Source organism: Mastigoproctus giganteus, chromosome 11, assembly GCF_048544385.1.
Source record: "Mastigoproctus giganteus isolate SK-2022 chromosome 11, ASM4854438v1, whole genome shotgun sequence".
Classification (NCBI taxonomy): Eukaryota; Metazoa; Arthropoda; class Arachnida; order Uropygi; family Thelyphonidae; genus Mastigoproctus; species Mastigoproctus giganteus.
Genome location: NC_143585.1, coordinates 57,688,724 through 57,702,881, shown reverse-complemented (window position 1 = coordinate 57,702,881; position 14,158 = coordinate 57,688,724). Strand labels below are relative to the sequence as shown.

The following is a 14,158-nucleotide window of genomic DNA, read 5'->3' as shown; positions in this document are numbered from 1 at the left end:
AATTTATGCCCCCTCAGGTTTGTAATCTGAGCAAGTGGAAGAATCCCTTCAGAATTCAGCATGCTCAACTCATTCAAGGCCTTATACACTTCAGTCAGATTACCTCGCAGGTGTCTAGTCTCGAGCCACTGCAGTTTACAGAACTTAACCCTTTCTTGGTAAGAGGATCCCTTCATTCCCCTCACCAATCTTGTTGCCCTTCTCTGTATATGCTCAAGAAACTCTACATCCTTCCTAAAATGAGGCTTCCACACCTGTATGCAGTGCTCAAGGTGTGGCCTGACCATTGCCTTATACAAAGAGATAATCACCTCCTTTTCACTGGGCGCCTCTGTAGCTAGGTGGGAAGGAGCAGCAGTACGTAGCACACGCTTCTTGATTAGACCGGGGTTCCAGCCCGTCACCACCAAATACGGAGAATGCGGAAAGGTCAGGGAATGACCACCGCATATCCCGGAGCAATATGGCCTTAGTTGCTAATGCTCCTAAAAACCAAATAACAAACAAACAACAAACAACCTTTTCACTGCTAGCAAAATTCCTGTATACCATTGACAATACCCCATGACCTGCTCTGGCAGCCTGTCTGCATTGCTCAGAAAACTTCATATCTGACTGCACAATCACTCCCAGGTCTTTTTCATTTTCTACCACCCCAGTGTAGTACCACATAGTTGGTACATTCCTCTGGGATTACTTCTACTCATATGCAGTACTTTGCATTTGTAAATGTTAAACTCCAGTTGCCACTTCTCATCCCATTTTCGTGACATTTTTAGATCCTGTTGCAGTAGCACACTGCCATTACAATCCTGCCAACCTTTGTGTAATCTGCAAACTTCGGCACTAAGCCTGATATACCTTCATCAATATCATTGATAAATATACAAAACAACAGAGGGCCCAACATCGAACCCTGTGGGACTCCACTAATAAGATTAGTCCATGAAGAGCAGCATCAATTGGGATTACCACACTTCTCTCACTCAACCACCCTTTTGTCCATTGTAGCAACTTACCCTTAATACCATACTGCTCCAATTTGTATAGGTGTACAAATTGGAACAGTAGGTTTACAGGTGTACACTCTTTCTTTCAAATAATCTCCACAGAAGAAAAATCTGCAGAACTTGGAGGCTACTCCATTGGTCTGTGGTGACAGTCCATTTTTAGGAAAATTTTTTGTTAAAATGTTAATTTTCTTGATATGTGTCATGGCATCATTCTGTATAAAATATAGAACCTTGGGGGTAGATATTCATATAATATTGAAAATAAATCTGAAGTGACTCTGCTGTCCAAAAAAAAAAAAAAATACTCAGACTAGTCCTTCCAAAATAGACACGTTCTATTATTAGCCTAGCCAAGACAATAGCAGCAACTTGAATTTTGAAACATCTTAGGGATGGACTGGAATGTAGCTGGGATTTGCTTTGGTAGTGTAGTGGAGAATAATTTTACTTGCTTACTGCCATATATTGATTGAAAGTAAATTCGAATTCCAGTTATCTGATTTTTTTTTTTTTCTTTTTTTTTTCAGTGTAATTAAAAAGCAGGGTACTATTTCAGTGCAGGTTATTAATAAATTGAAATAATTCTATAAAAACTACCCAGCATTTGGTTTTACTGTTGACCGGAATGCTGTTGTCCAATATGGTGAAAGCACTTGAGCTTAGGCCTATTAGAAATGGTTATGTTTATCCGTGTAGTCAACCAAAAATAACTGAGATCATTTTCAATCAGATAACTTACCATTATCCATTAAAAACTCAGAGCACTGCTGTGACCAGTTTTGGAACAACCAAAAATAACTGAGATCATTTTCAATCAGATAACTTCACCATTATCCATTAAAAACTCAGAGCACTGCTGTGACCAGTTTGGGAACTATTTGGTTCCATTGTCAGACGGCAGGTAACCCATATTTGCAACTGCTGTCTGATGATGGTACCAAATAGTTCCGAAATTGGTCACAGCAGTGCCTTGAGTTGTTAATGGATAACGGATTCACCTTCAGGGTGATGTTATCCAATTAAAAATTATATTAGTGATTTTTGGTTGACTCTATGGACAGATCTAATCATTTCTAAAGAACCTAATCCCAAGTGCTGTCACCATCACTGGCGAGAGAAAAGCATCTTCAGACAGTCAACAGTAAAACCTAATGCACATTGTTTCGTGGAACTATTTCAATTTCTTTTTTCAAAATTTTTCCACCTAATCGCACTCAAAGGAATTGATGCAGTTATTATTTATGTCTAAGAAACAAAGCTGTCATGTGAATGTAACAATTGTGATTTAACATATAAAGCATTATAAATGAAACAAAGTAGGGCAAATTTCATCCATGGAAAGGTTAAATTTCATCCATGGTTACTGCAGTATAATATCAGCCACTCTGTATGATGCATAAAACCTTCACTTAAAAAATAAAAGGCTATAAATTCACCACTCCATAAATCACTGCAAATAAAAATTTATGTAATTGTAAATTTTAGACCCCCCCACAACAGCATTTGTGCATCACATCAGTGTAGTCAGTGTTACATAGAAGTGCTATGGATTATTGGATTATCTACTCAGTCAGCTTGACTTCTATCACAGACACAAACTTCTTCGTTTTACTTATATAATGTTTGAATGGCATGCTGCACAGATGCCCCCCCTCTAAATTGCCTAGTTTACAAACTCAGTAGCCCACATATTTAAAGACTTTTCATATACGAGCACCTTTTTTTTCTCATTTCACCAAGCAGGTTGCCTGTCTTTGGACCCTCTCAAGAAGCTCTGCCTTTTTCCAGGTGCAGTCTCCACAGTTGGACACAGTATTCTAAGTATAGCCTTACAATTTCTTATGCAGTAGCATTATGGCCTACCTATCTCTATAAGCAAATGTTCAATAACTCAACAGGACACCATGGACCCTCTTTTGTTGCCTGTCTATGCTACTTGGAGAATGTCATTATACCCCTCTTCCCCCTCCCCAGAGCCGACCGGGCTAGCCAGGTGGGTAAAGTGCCTGCCTGGCAACCCAAAGGTCGCGGGTTCGATTCCCGCCTCGGGCTTGGATCAAAGTACTGCAAAAAAAAAAAAAAAAAAAAAAACCTTGGGAGGTGCACTATGGCCACAGAAGCCGATGCGCCAACAACTACCAAACAAAAAAAAAAAAAAAAACCCCTCCCCAGTTCTTTTCTCCTCTACTGTTTTTAATTCAACCTCAACAAGTATATAAGTTATTTTGGAGTTGCTGTGCCCCAAGTGTATGACTGCATTTTTCTGCATTACACAGCTGCTGTTTTTCTGACTGTGCTGTTTGAAGCCTATCCAAGTTGTCACTTCCCTCCTTTTTTAAAGGAGGGAAGCTTGGCACTGATCATTAAACATCCTCCCAATCCATACATCATCTACAAATTTTGACATTGTGCTCTCTCTATTCTTTCATTGATGCCAAATCAGAAACAACAATGAACCGAGTACTAATCCTAGGAAGACCCTACCTCTGATGTTAATCCAACTGAAGGATAACAACAAATCACAACTTGCTATCTCTTGCCCTGCAGCCACCCTGTAATCCATCTCAGAATATTACCTGTGATCCAATATGTTCCAGCTTTTACATTAATTTTATGTGCAGGACTGAGTGAAATGCTTTGCTAAAACCAAAAAAAAAAAAAAAAAAAAAAATTAAAATAAAATAAAACCAAAAAGACAAGTATTTCCTATATCCAGCTTATGATTGGACTGCCAAAATAGTTAGCTATATTAGTTAAACATGATTTTCCTTGTTATGTTCTTCAGAATTCTATTTCTCTCTAAATATCCCTGTATTGCTTTCTTGATCATTGTCTTCATGGTTTTTCCTATCATGGAAATCAGACAAAGTGAATTACTATAGTTAATATATAAAGATAGCCCTAAGAGGTGGGTACAATAGACAGGTTTGTAGTAACCCACTTTGCTTTAAGGGCTATCTTTTTGTATTGGTGATACATTGGCACATTTTCAATCCATAGGAATCTTGCCTGTGCCCAATAATGCTCCTATAGTTAATCTTAATGGTTCAGTTCTCTCTCTTGCCACCTCCCTTAAAATTGCTAGGTATATTGCCATCAACTCCAGGAGTGTACTTCGGCTCAAAAGTTTTTCTAATACACAATCTTCAGTAATTTTAGAATTGTTAATTTCATAACTGCTCAGCTTCATTCACACAGTTTCTCTTCACTATAAAAGGTCTTTTATATGTAAAGATTGATGTGAAATATCTGTTTACCTTATCAATGTCAGCTGATTCATTTCTTTTGCAATCACACATGAAAAACTTGTTCCCACTCTTTCCTAACCAGTGGTCAGTTTTATTCTTTTTTTTTTTCCCTAATTCCAAACCAGGAGTCAGTTTCACTCATTGGTAATACTTCAAAAATACTCCTGACATTATTGTAGACAAAGTTAGGACCAAGTGTTCTTGTTTAGTTTACTGCTCTGACATGCATCCCTTGATGCTCCTATTTAAGCTTATTTCCCTATTCATTAGCTTCCCATTCATCTGAAACAGCACTGTTTCAGAATAGGAAAATTATCCTTAAAAGATTATCCAAATGGTAAATCGGATACTGCTGAGTCAGTCTGAGCAACGAAAAAAAACTTTCCAGTGTTTTTCACAAACAAGAATTCTTGAGATGTGCGCAAATGTTACACACACATCTCAAGACCCATATTATCAAATAAACTAGATCTATATTTTTTCTGTCCTTCCTAAGTAGCAGTTTCCCTGAACCATTAATGTATCCTCAGTGATATTGCAAAAGCATTTGTGTCATCGTTGTTCAAATGTATTCCATCAAATGTATGCCTGGTCAGGATTGCAGACATATATATTCTGATCTAATTAGTGAAGTTTTTTTTATAGCATTGTTCTCTATTTATCCAAAATTGTCACTTGTAGGGCTTGATATCATTAGTTCAAATAAATAGTAATGCTCTCATTATCCCTTTAAAATCTATTTGTAACATCATAAATGTTGCTCCCTGCAGCCACACCCTTATTACTAAAAATATTACCACCTTTTTAGTATTAAGTCTGCCTGTCCTTTTTACTAAAATAATACCTGTTTCCCCAACAAATACAGTCTCCCTATGAGTGAAGAAGTGAAAGATACTGGGCCTGAACTGAATGTTAGCATTATATGAAAGATTTCTTTGAAAATGAATTATGAAAACTCCCAGAATACCAGAGCAAATGTGTTAGGAAGGAAAGCAAGTGTCTCAAAAAGTGAATATAATCTTGTTTTGTTGTGCTAGGTATATTGCCATCAACTCCTGTATGCTCATGTAAGCATACAGGATAAAAAAATAAATAAAACACATAAAAAAACAAATATATTTTTTTGTTTTTTTTATGTGTTTTATATTTGTTTATTTGTTTATTAAATACTACAATATCAAAAACTAAAAAAAATTTGCTAATGAATTTATTAACAAACAAACAAATAAATAAATAAATGAATGAATGAATGAATGAAATAAAGTTCAGGTCAAAATTTAAAATCTCCTTGGAGCTCTAATCATATGATTTGGTTGATATTTTCAGCTTTACTGTTAAATATGAATAGAATGTAGCAAGTGGAATATCATTTTATGTAACACACTTTTAACATTTTCTTAAATAATCATATGCTTTTAGCTTAATAAAAATGCTCATTGTATTAATTTTAAATTGTTTTCTGGTTATTTTTGGGCAATGTATCTGTTTTATGTTCCTTTTTTTTTTTTTCTTCATTTTGTCTTTTTTTTTATATTTACAAATTAGAATAATCCAGTGTCAGAGATGCCAAAAGTAACTGCTTCAAAAACACAACCAAAGATTATATATCCTGCAGGTGTAAAAGAGATATTAGTGGATCTTAGTACAGATGACTTAGTGCGACGATTGAAGGTAATCAGCAAGAAGTGTTATGAATAATTTCCATTCTTTCAATTTTCAGTTTGATCAGTTTTTTAAATTAGCTTTTTGTAGAAGTTATATCTTATTTTTGTTACGATTCATTTCATTATAAAGTATTCTGCTCATGTAATCTAAATTGGCACTCAAAATATTATAGGGTTTGTTGATTATGGGAACAATGTTCACAAAAAAGTTAACTCATTTTATTTAGCTGTGTGCGGCTTTTCAATTGCTTTCTTGTTTTGCCTGATTTAAATTATTGGAATGTTTGATTTAGATTATTAAAGGTTGTTCGCTTGATGCTATTTCATCTTGAATTTCATGGAATTTTGAATTCGTTGGAAATCAAAGATAAATTTGAAAATTCATCATGTGAGAGCTTATTAAAATTTGATCTCACAAGGAAATATACTGGATGTTAGCTTATTCCCAATGGTAGTACACTATATGGAAAAGGGGTAGAGTTCCGTTTAGGTAGGAGGAAGGTTTATACAATTTTTTTCATACTGTGGCTAAGTTAGTTGGTCTTAAGCATGGTTCCCCCCCCCTCCCCCACCTCTTGGTATCTGATCAGAAGATTGATGGTCTCTGTTAGCAAAACTGCCCACTGGTGAATAATGTGTTAAGTGAGCAACCAAGTTACATGGCAGAAAAACTTAGGGAAAAAAAAAAAAAAAAACTAGTGAAATTAAGTGAACAGAGTTACCATGCTTTCGACTTGCACATCCTTTTTTTATTTATTTTTTTAAAATTATTAAAAAGAAAATTTATGGTTGCAGTTTATAGGGCTCATTATTAGTGAAGATTTCCTTCTCCCATTAAATATGGGATAAGAAAAAAGGATTAGAGTTCCAGACAAGAAAACGAGTTAGAGAGATTGGCTTTACAAACATAACACTTAACACTGAATTTTGCACCAAATAGGAAATGCATTTGTAAGTTCGCAGCAAATTTAATTTGCCTTTTGAATACGTACAACAGGTGTGTTTGCAGCAGTGTGCTTTTCTTGAAACATTAAATGCTTGTAATGGGATTTCTCATTGCTTATAATGGTAGATTTCTCATTCTTTGTAATGAATTTTTATTGTATTAGTACAGTCGTAAAACAGTACTGTGTATATTGTTGTTCATTCTTAGTGTAAGTGCAGATCCCATTTATTCCCATTCATCCCATTCACTTTTTTTAAATTGAACTAAAATCATAATTAATCAGCAAGCAAAAGTGCAAATGCTACAATAAAAGGAAAATTAGCTATACAGTACCATTTGCTTTGCAAAGTCATAACCACAGGAAGTCCATTGATGACATCAGTTCAAAATGTGCACAGGCCTTCTCTTAATTGAGGAAGTATTGTCTGTAGTCAGTTTCAGTTGTGTAAAGATTTGTTTTGGCCAATAATATATAATTTATTTATGTGTATAATATATAAAAATAAATTACATATAATATGTAATTTATGCTTTTTATCAAAAGCACCCTGAGCACAAGAAGAGATTTTACAGATTCAGAAGTTACACTTGCCAGCATAGAATCTGTGTGGTGCAAGTTACTAGGAAGTAAAGAAATGATGAGAGTGGAAGTAATCTACAGACCAGCAGATTGTGAACTGTGTGATGAGAGTCTACATACTGTTGGATGAAACTGAGATGGAACTGAGAGCTGTGTAAGAAATAAAGGATTTAATAAAAATTTTGAATAGTCAAAATTAAAATTAAAAAAAAAAAAAAAAATACATGTAATAACTAGTAGTTTGGAACAATGACAAGACCATATTACAAATGAGGAAATTCAAACTTAAGATGGTATGTGATAAGGAAGACCCTTCAATTCAGAAAAGCAACTACACAGACATTCAAAGCGAAAATGAATGCTAATAGCCTAGTGACAGACCAAGAGGAAGGTGAAGTGTTCAGGCAACAAAGGGAGCTTATTCTGATTATGGTTAACATATAATAGGATATATCCTATATATTTTAATCATAATCAGAGTTGTTGAAGGAATTGAAGCTGATAATCCAAATGGACTGAATTGTACTCTCATAGTCACCTATTCGTTCACTGGATGTAATAGATTTGGATGTTGATAATCATCATTCAAATCTTTTATACTGAGTGAATTATACTAAACTGAATGAAAGGTGTGGGTTATTTTATTTTTGATTTTAACAGCTCACTGTGAAAAACAATTAAGTCATGTAGCATATATTTCAATGAAAATTGGTGTTCTGTTACACTTATTCTGACATACCTGGTTGCTACTAATCATGGTTATATGATTAGTGGCAACTCTAATTTTGTATTTGTCATTTTGCGGAAATTTAATGATAACTATGGCTGATCTATCTTGGCTAATTATGGCTGATACTTACTAGTAATAAAGATTATTTATTTTATTTTTTATTTTATCTTTATTAAATTCCTAGAGGACAAAATATATAGTGAATTCTGATTCTAGGGATTATTCTGGAGAATACGGAGTTGGACCATCTTGTCCTATCCACTGATTTTGAATTAAACAAAAAAAATAATGAAAATAAAACACTTTTTAGTATTTTGCTTGTACACCTAATTCTGTTTTTGCACAAACTTTTTTTACACGAATTTGGTTTAACACGAATTCAAAATAAATATTTCATTCTCTTTTTACGCGAGTCATTTTGATATAACACGATTTCTATGAATTTTTTTTTGCCTAAATTCTAAGAAAATTTTTTTTATTTGTGGCATATTAGTATCATTTCTATATTACACGCATCAATAGATTGGATAACAGCTAGTGTATGCGTTTTGAAACGCGTGCTTTTGCTTACCAATGTTTACGTCTAGGTATCTATGAATCATCAACGTTTTTATTGAATGTGGTGCACATCTACGGTATTCGTGCATTGTATCTTCGGCAGATATGTAGTAGTAAGCTCTATTTCAAAGTGAAAGAATCTTTAGTGAAATTCGTGCACATATAAATTTATTAATTTTGCCGATAGTCAATAAATTGTAAGTTTACAAAATTTTCATACCTTTTTTTATTAATTATAACTGAGATATTTTTCGGTAGCCCTTATATAATGTCGAATAATTCGCCTATTACCAAAATGAAAAGGAAAGCGATTTCTTTGGAACTTAAAATTCAAATTTTAGATCGTCTTGCAACTGGACAAGGGGCTACGTCTGTAGGAAAGCATTTTGATGTACATGAAGCTACCGTAAGAACTATTAAGAAAAATGAAGCTGCAATTAGGAAGTCGGTATGTTCTGGAACAAAAGTAAGTGTTAATTCATCATCATATACAAGAGATATTGTCAAGGAAAAAATGGAAAAGGCCCTGGTAATATGGATAGAAGATCAGTCACAAAAAAGAGTACCAGTAGATGGAAATGCCATCAAGCAAACAGCACTAAGAATTTACAGACAGATTAAAGAAAAGGAGCCAAGAACTTCATCTCAGTTAAACAGAAAGTAGGAATTTTCTGCGAGTACAGGTTGGATGACAGGATTTCTTAAAAGGAATGCTCTTCATAATATAAAAATTAAAGGTGAAACTGCATCTGCAGATGAATCGGCTGCTAAAGTATTCCCGCAGGAACTTGCAAAAATTATTGAAGATGGAGGATACACTCCTGATCAAGTGTGGAATGCAGATGAAACTGGTTTCTTCTGGAAACGAATGCCGAACAGAACGTATGTAGCCAAATCGCAGAAAACTGCTGGTGGTTTTAAGGTAGCTAAGGATCGTGTGACCTTATTATTTTCCTCCAACGCTTCAGGAGATCGTATGTTGAAACCACTGCTGGTAAATCGAGCCCTAAACCCACGTTCAATGAAAGGTGTAGATATCAATAAACTGCCTGTTCACTGGATGGCAAACAAGAAGGCCTGGGTGACCACTACTATTTTTACAGAATGGTTCAACAAATGTTTCGTCCCAGAAGTCAGACGTTATATGAATTTGAAAGGTCTCGAATTTAAAGTTCTTCTGATTCTTGACAATGCACCCGGCCATCCTGTCTTGGAACACCCAAACGTACAAATTTTATTTCTGCCACCTAATACTACATCTTTGATACAACCGCTAGACCAAGGTATAATTGCGACAATTAAAACATACTACGTAAAACGAACATTCCAACACGTTTTGGACAAACTGAATGATGAAACACTAACAGTCATTGATGTGTGGAAGAAATTCTCAATTATGGATTGTATCAATCAAGTTGGATTAGCGTTAACTGAATTAAAACCAGCAACTTTAAATGCGTGTTGGAAAGCGGTTTGGCCACAATGTGTAAAAAGCAAAGATTCCATCATCCCTAATACGACCGAATTTCCCAACATCATTACAATGGCACACAAAATTGGTGGAGAAGGATTCGATGATCTATCGTTTGAAGATATTGATGAATTGTTAACCGACAAAGCCCTAAGCGAAGATGAAATATTGGAGGTTGTCCTTGGGACTCCTTATCCCACAGAACGTAGTGATAATGAAGAAAATGATCCTGTTCTAAATGCAGATTTAATAAAAGAAGGTCTGGAACTGGCCAGAAAATTAGGTAATCATTTTGTCAAACATGACCCTAATGAGGAACGCGCTGGGAAGTTTCAACGTGAACTGAAGTTGTTGACAGCCTCTTACAGAGAATTATATAACGGCCTAACCAAAACACGAACACAACGATTAATAACTGAATTCGTTCGTAAAACCGGTGAAACATCAGCACCAGAGGAGACTCGTGCTGATTTTGCTGAAGAGATCACAGAAAGAATTTCATTAGAGGAAGAAGACGATGTCCACAACATTTCTAGTGATGGAAGTAATATTCCAGTCGTACGCAAACGTATGCGCCATTTATTATCAGAAAGTGAAAATGAATAAAATCTTGTTATGTGTAAAACAGATTTTTTTTTGTTCATGAAGAATTTTTTTTTCATTTCATATGCATACAAATTTATTTTAGTACATTTTAATTACATATTATTACATGTGTATTTTGTTGAAATAAAATAATAAGCTGAAAACGAATATTTTATGTGTTTTTTTTAATTATTTTTACTGATTTTTTTTAGATCCGGAACCAATCTTCTTTTCTTCCATAAATACAATGTCTTTTTTTACACGAATTTTTTTTACACGTATTTTTCAGGAACGTATCTATCGTGTAAAAACAGAATTAGGTGTATTTACATATACATACACAAGTATTGCTATACAATTTTTTTCTTATTGAATGATGGGATGGACTTTTTTAAAACTTTAAAAATTTCACCATTCTCTTCTATAACTTTGCTTTGCTTTGCTTTTTTTTTTTTTTTTTTTTTTTTACAAATTTGGCCATTCTGAAGAATTGACCACAATGCAATAAGTTAGAATTGTTCAAAATGTCACAATATATAGCTGCATTCATGGTGTCATTGGTGAAGCCAATGGACTGAGTCAAAACCACATAAAATCGACCCATGCCATCATACTACACCATCACAGTTTATTATTGGTATTATACAAGTTGAGTGAAACCATACTTTGGGCATGATGCTACAGGCACATCCCATTTCTTGTTCCACTACTGCTGTCTTGTGTCATCTCATGCTTGAACTCAGTGTAGTGTGATTTATCTCCACTTCATGTTTGTTATGCTCATACCCTTCTTTTATATCATTATATATGGAAAAATTGCTCTTGATGTTTGAACTTTTCAGTTTATGAACTACTACTCAAGAATGCGCAGTGTTTGTAAATCAGGACATTTTAGCATTTCTCACCAACCATTGAAGTAAAAACGAAAACCAAAATCTTAAAAAGCTTTATATTTAAATTTACAATACATTTATAGTAAATCAAACAAAACAAAATAAGTGTGATTATACAAATTAAATGTTACTGATAATAAAATACTGAATTAAGATGGGATAAAACAAATGTAGTTTACAGTGAATGTACAAATAAAATGATAATAAAATATTGAATTAAAATACAATAAAATATACTAGATTAAAAGTGCTAAAATAACTGAAGCTTTCAAAGGCTTCTGCCTTCTTCCTCAACTTATAAAGCTTTTTAAGATTTTGGTTTTCGTTTTTACTTCAATGGTTGGTGAGAAACACTAAAAATCATCGTCTGCTGTTCTTTTTCGAAAAACACCCAAGTGCTGTGCTGTAATGCATATAGGTGGTCATGCTTAAGTGGTCAATGTATGAGTGGTGTAAAAGTAAAACAGATATAATTAACTGCTCAATTCTATCAGCTCATTCATTGAATTCTGGGCTATTAGCAGTAATGCTTCATTTTTGTTAATAGCTTGATGCCCATTTTTATTTGTTTTTTGCTTGTGTCGAGGTTAGTTTATGTATATGGAAAAAAAATTCACCAGAAAAAAAAAGTTCTGGTGAATCAGAACTGGGCTTTGTTCAGATTCACCAGAACAAAGCCCAGTTCAGAGGTAAGTTCACTTTTAGTCATGAATACCAGACTTTTACTTTTCAGCCATTGTTTATAAATTTTTGGAATGTTGAGGATTTTGGAATTATTTCTCAACGTTCTGAAAATTATGGCACATTGAATGCATGCTCTCTCAAATCTAGGTGGAAGAGAGCATGTTGAATCCTTTACTGGTTATGTGAAGAGTTTTGCGATTTGCTGTTTCAGCTTGGTATAACCTGGAACAGTTCTGCACTCAGTATAGTGCTCAATATGTTATATCCAGAGAATGTGCCCTGCATCAGGATGCATGGTTATTATGTGCATTACTGGGAAACAGAATTGGCTTACAAGCAGCTGTAAAACCACGATAACCCATTCTACAGAGTTTTTCTCAATGCTGTTGTTCCTACACTTATCCCAGATCTGTTAACTCTCTCTCTCTCTTGTCAGCTCAATAAAAGTGTCTGTTTCCTCTCACTATCTGTTTCAACTGTTGACATATTCTGGTAGTTATTAATGGTAGTCGGCTTGGCTTGGGATAAATGATTGCCTTCTGTTGGCACACATTTAAAACAGCTGATGTTGGATGTCTGCTCTTTCTTCTACTGGTGAATAGCATGTCTGATAAGTGACAGCCTACCATCATGTATCTTGTGAAGTGTCATTTTCTTGTCCAAATCTGTTTTGTCTCTCTGTTATTGAGAGTACATGCATTTATGTCCAGGTTTTAATTGGCACTGCCAGCTACCTGTGACCTCTGGAATTAACCATTATTTCCTAGAGTTGAGGGACCCCCCCCCAGTACATGTTAGAGGATATTGTATTAGTATAATAGCATGTTTGTCATATTTTTGCAGGTTCTCATATAAAATGTTTTTCCTGATGTTCATTTTGTTGTGCAGTACAATACATTGTTATTACAAGTGGGAAATTTCAGAATAGAAATTAAGTAAATACATATGGTATAAACTGAAATCGTGGGTACAGACCATTGCCAGATTTTAGAATGAAAACTTATTGACACTCTTATTATCACCTTGTTTTTTAACACAACATATTTTACTACACATTGTTTTTACTGTGATGTAATGTTGCACTTTATATATAACACTGTGCAGTGTATGCATTAAATAATGTAACTGATGGCATCATTGATTATTGTAATGCTAATCATATTGTAAAAAAAAGGCTCCCCCCAGTTATCTTTCTATTATATCGTTAGTATATAGGAAAACTGCTAAAAGTTATAAACTTTTGATTTGAAAACTACTCAGGAATGCATTGTATTCCTTAATCAGGAGATAACCCATTTGGTTGTATGCCAGGAAAAATTCTGTAATTTGCTATGTTTCAACTTTGTATATCCCAGAAGAGTTCCATGTTTAGTATGGTATTTAGTGTGTTATATCCAGAGCCTGACGTAGTCCAGTGGTCAGGAGCGAGAGTGCATAGCACCCGTTCCTTGAGTGGACCGGGGTTCAAGACCGTGACTACTAAATACGATAAATATTTGTATTGATGATTTATTGTAAACTCTACTGACTTGGTTGTCGTGCTGGAGTATAAACAGAAAATTTATTTATTTATATTTCTGGGCTGTATTAAAGTATTTAAAAATGGTTCTCACTGTTGCTGTAAGATGGCAGCACACATAATAAAACTATTTCATTATTATTATTTTTTTTTCTTTCTTTATTGCATATGTTCTTTCTTTTCTTTCTTTCTTTCTTTCTTTCTTTATTGTTTTCTTTCTTCATTATTGAATATGAAAATTGTGTTCTTAATAATAAAAAAACGTAT

At 34.2% G+C, this 14,158-nt stretch overlaps 1 protein-coding gene across 4 annotated transcripts in view; it reads left to right on the top strand.

The window, feature by feature from the left end:
* Positions 1–14,158, top strand: part of LOC150078026 (sister chromatid cohesion protein PDS5 homolog A-like) — a 797,139-nt gene that overhangs the window by 74,734 nt on the left and 708,247 nt on the right. For all 4 annotated transcript variants that reach the window (XM_090384327.1, XM_090384329.1, XM_090384326.1 and 1 more), the window contains exon 3: positions 5,807–5,932. In XM_090384327.1, coding sequence (XP_090240453.1) covers positions 5,825–5,932 — 108 coding nt within the window. In that variant the 5' untranslated portion in view covers positions 5,807–5,824. The remainder of the gene's footprint in view (positions 1–5,806; positions 5,933–14,158) is intronic.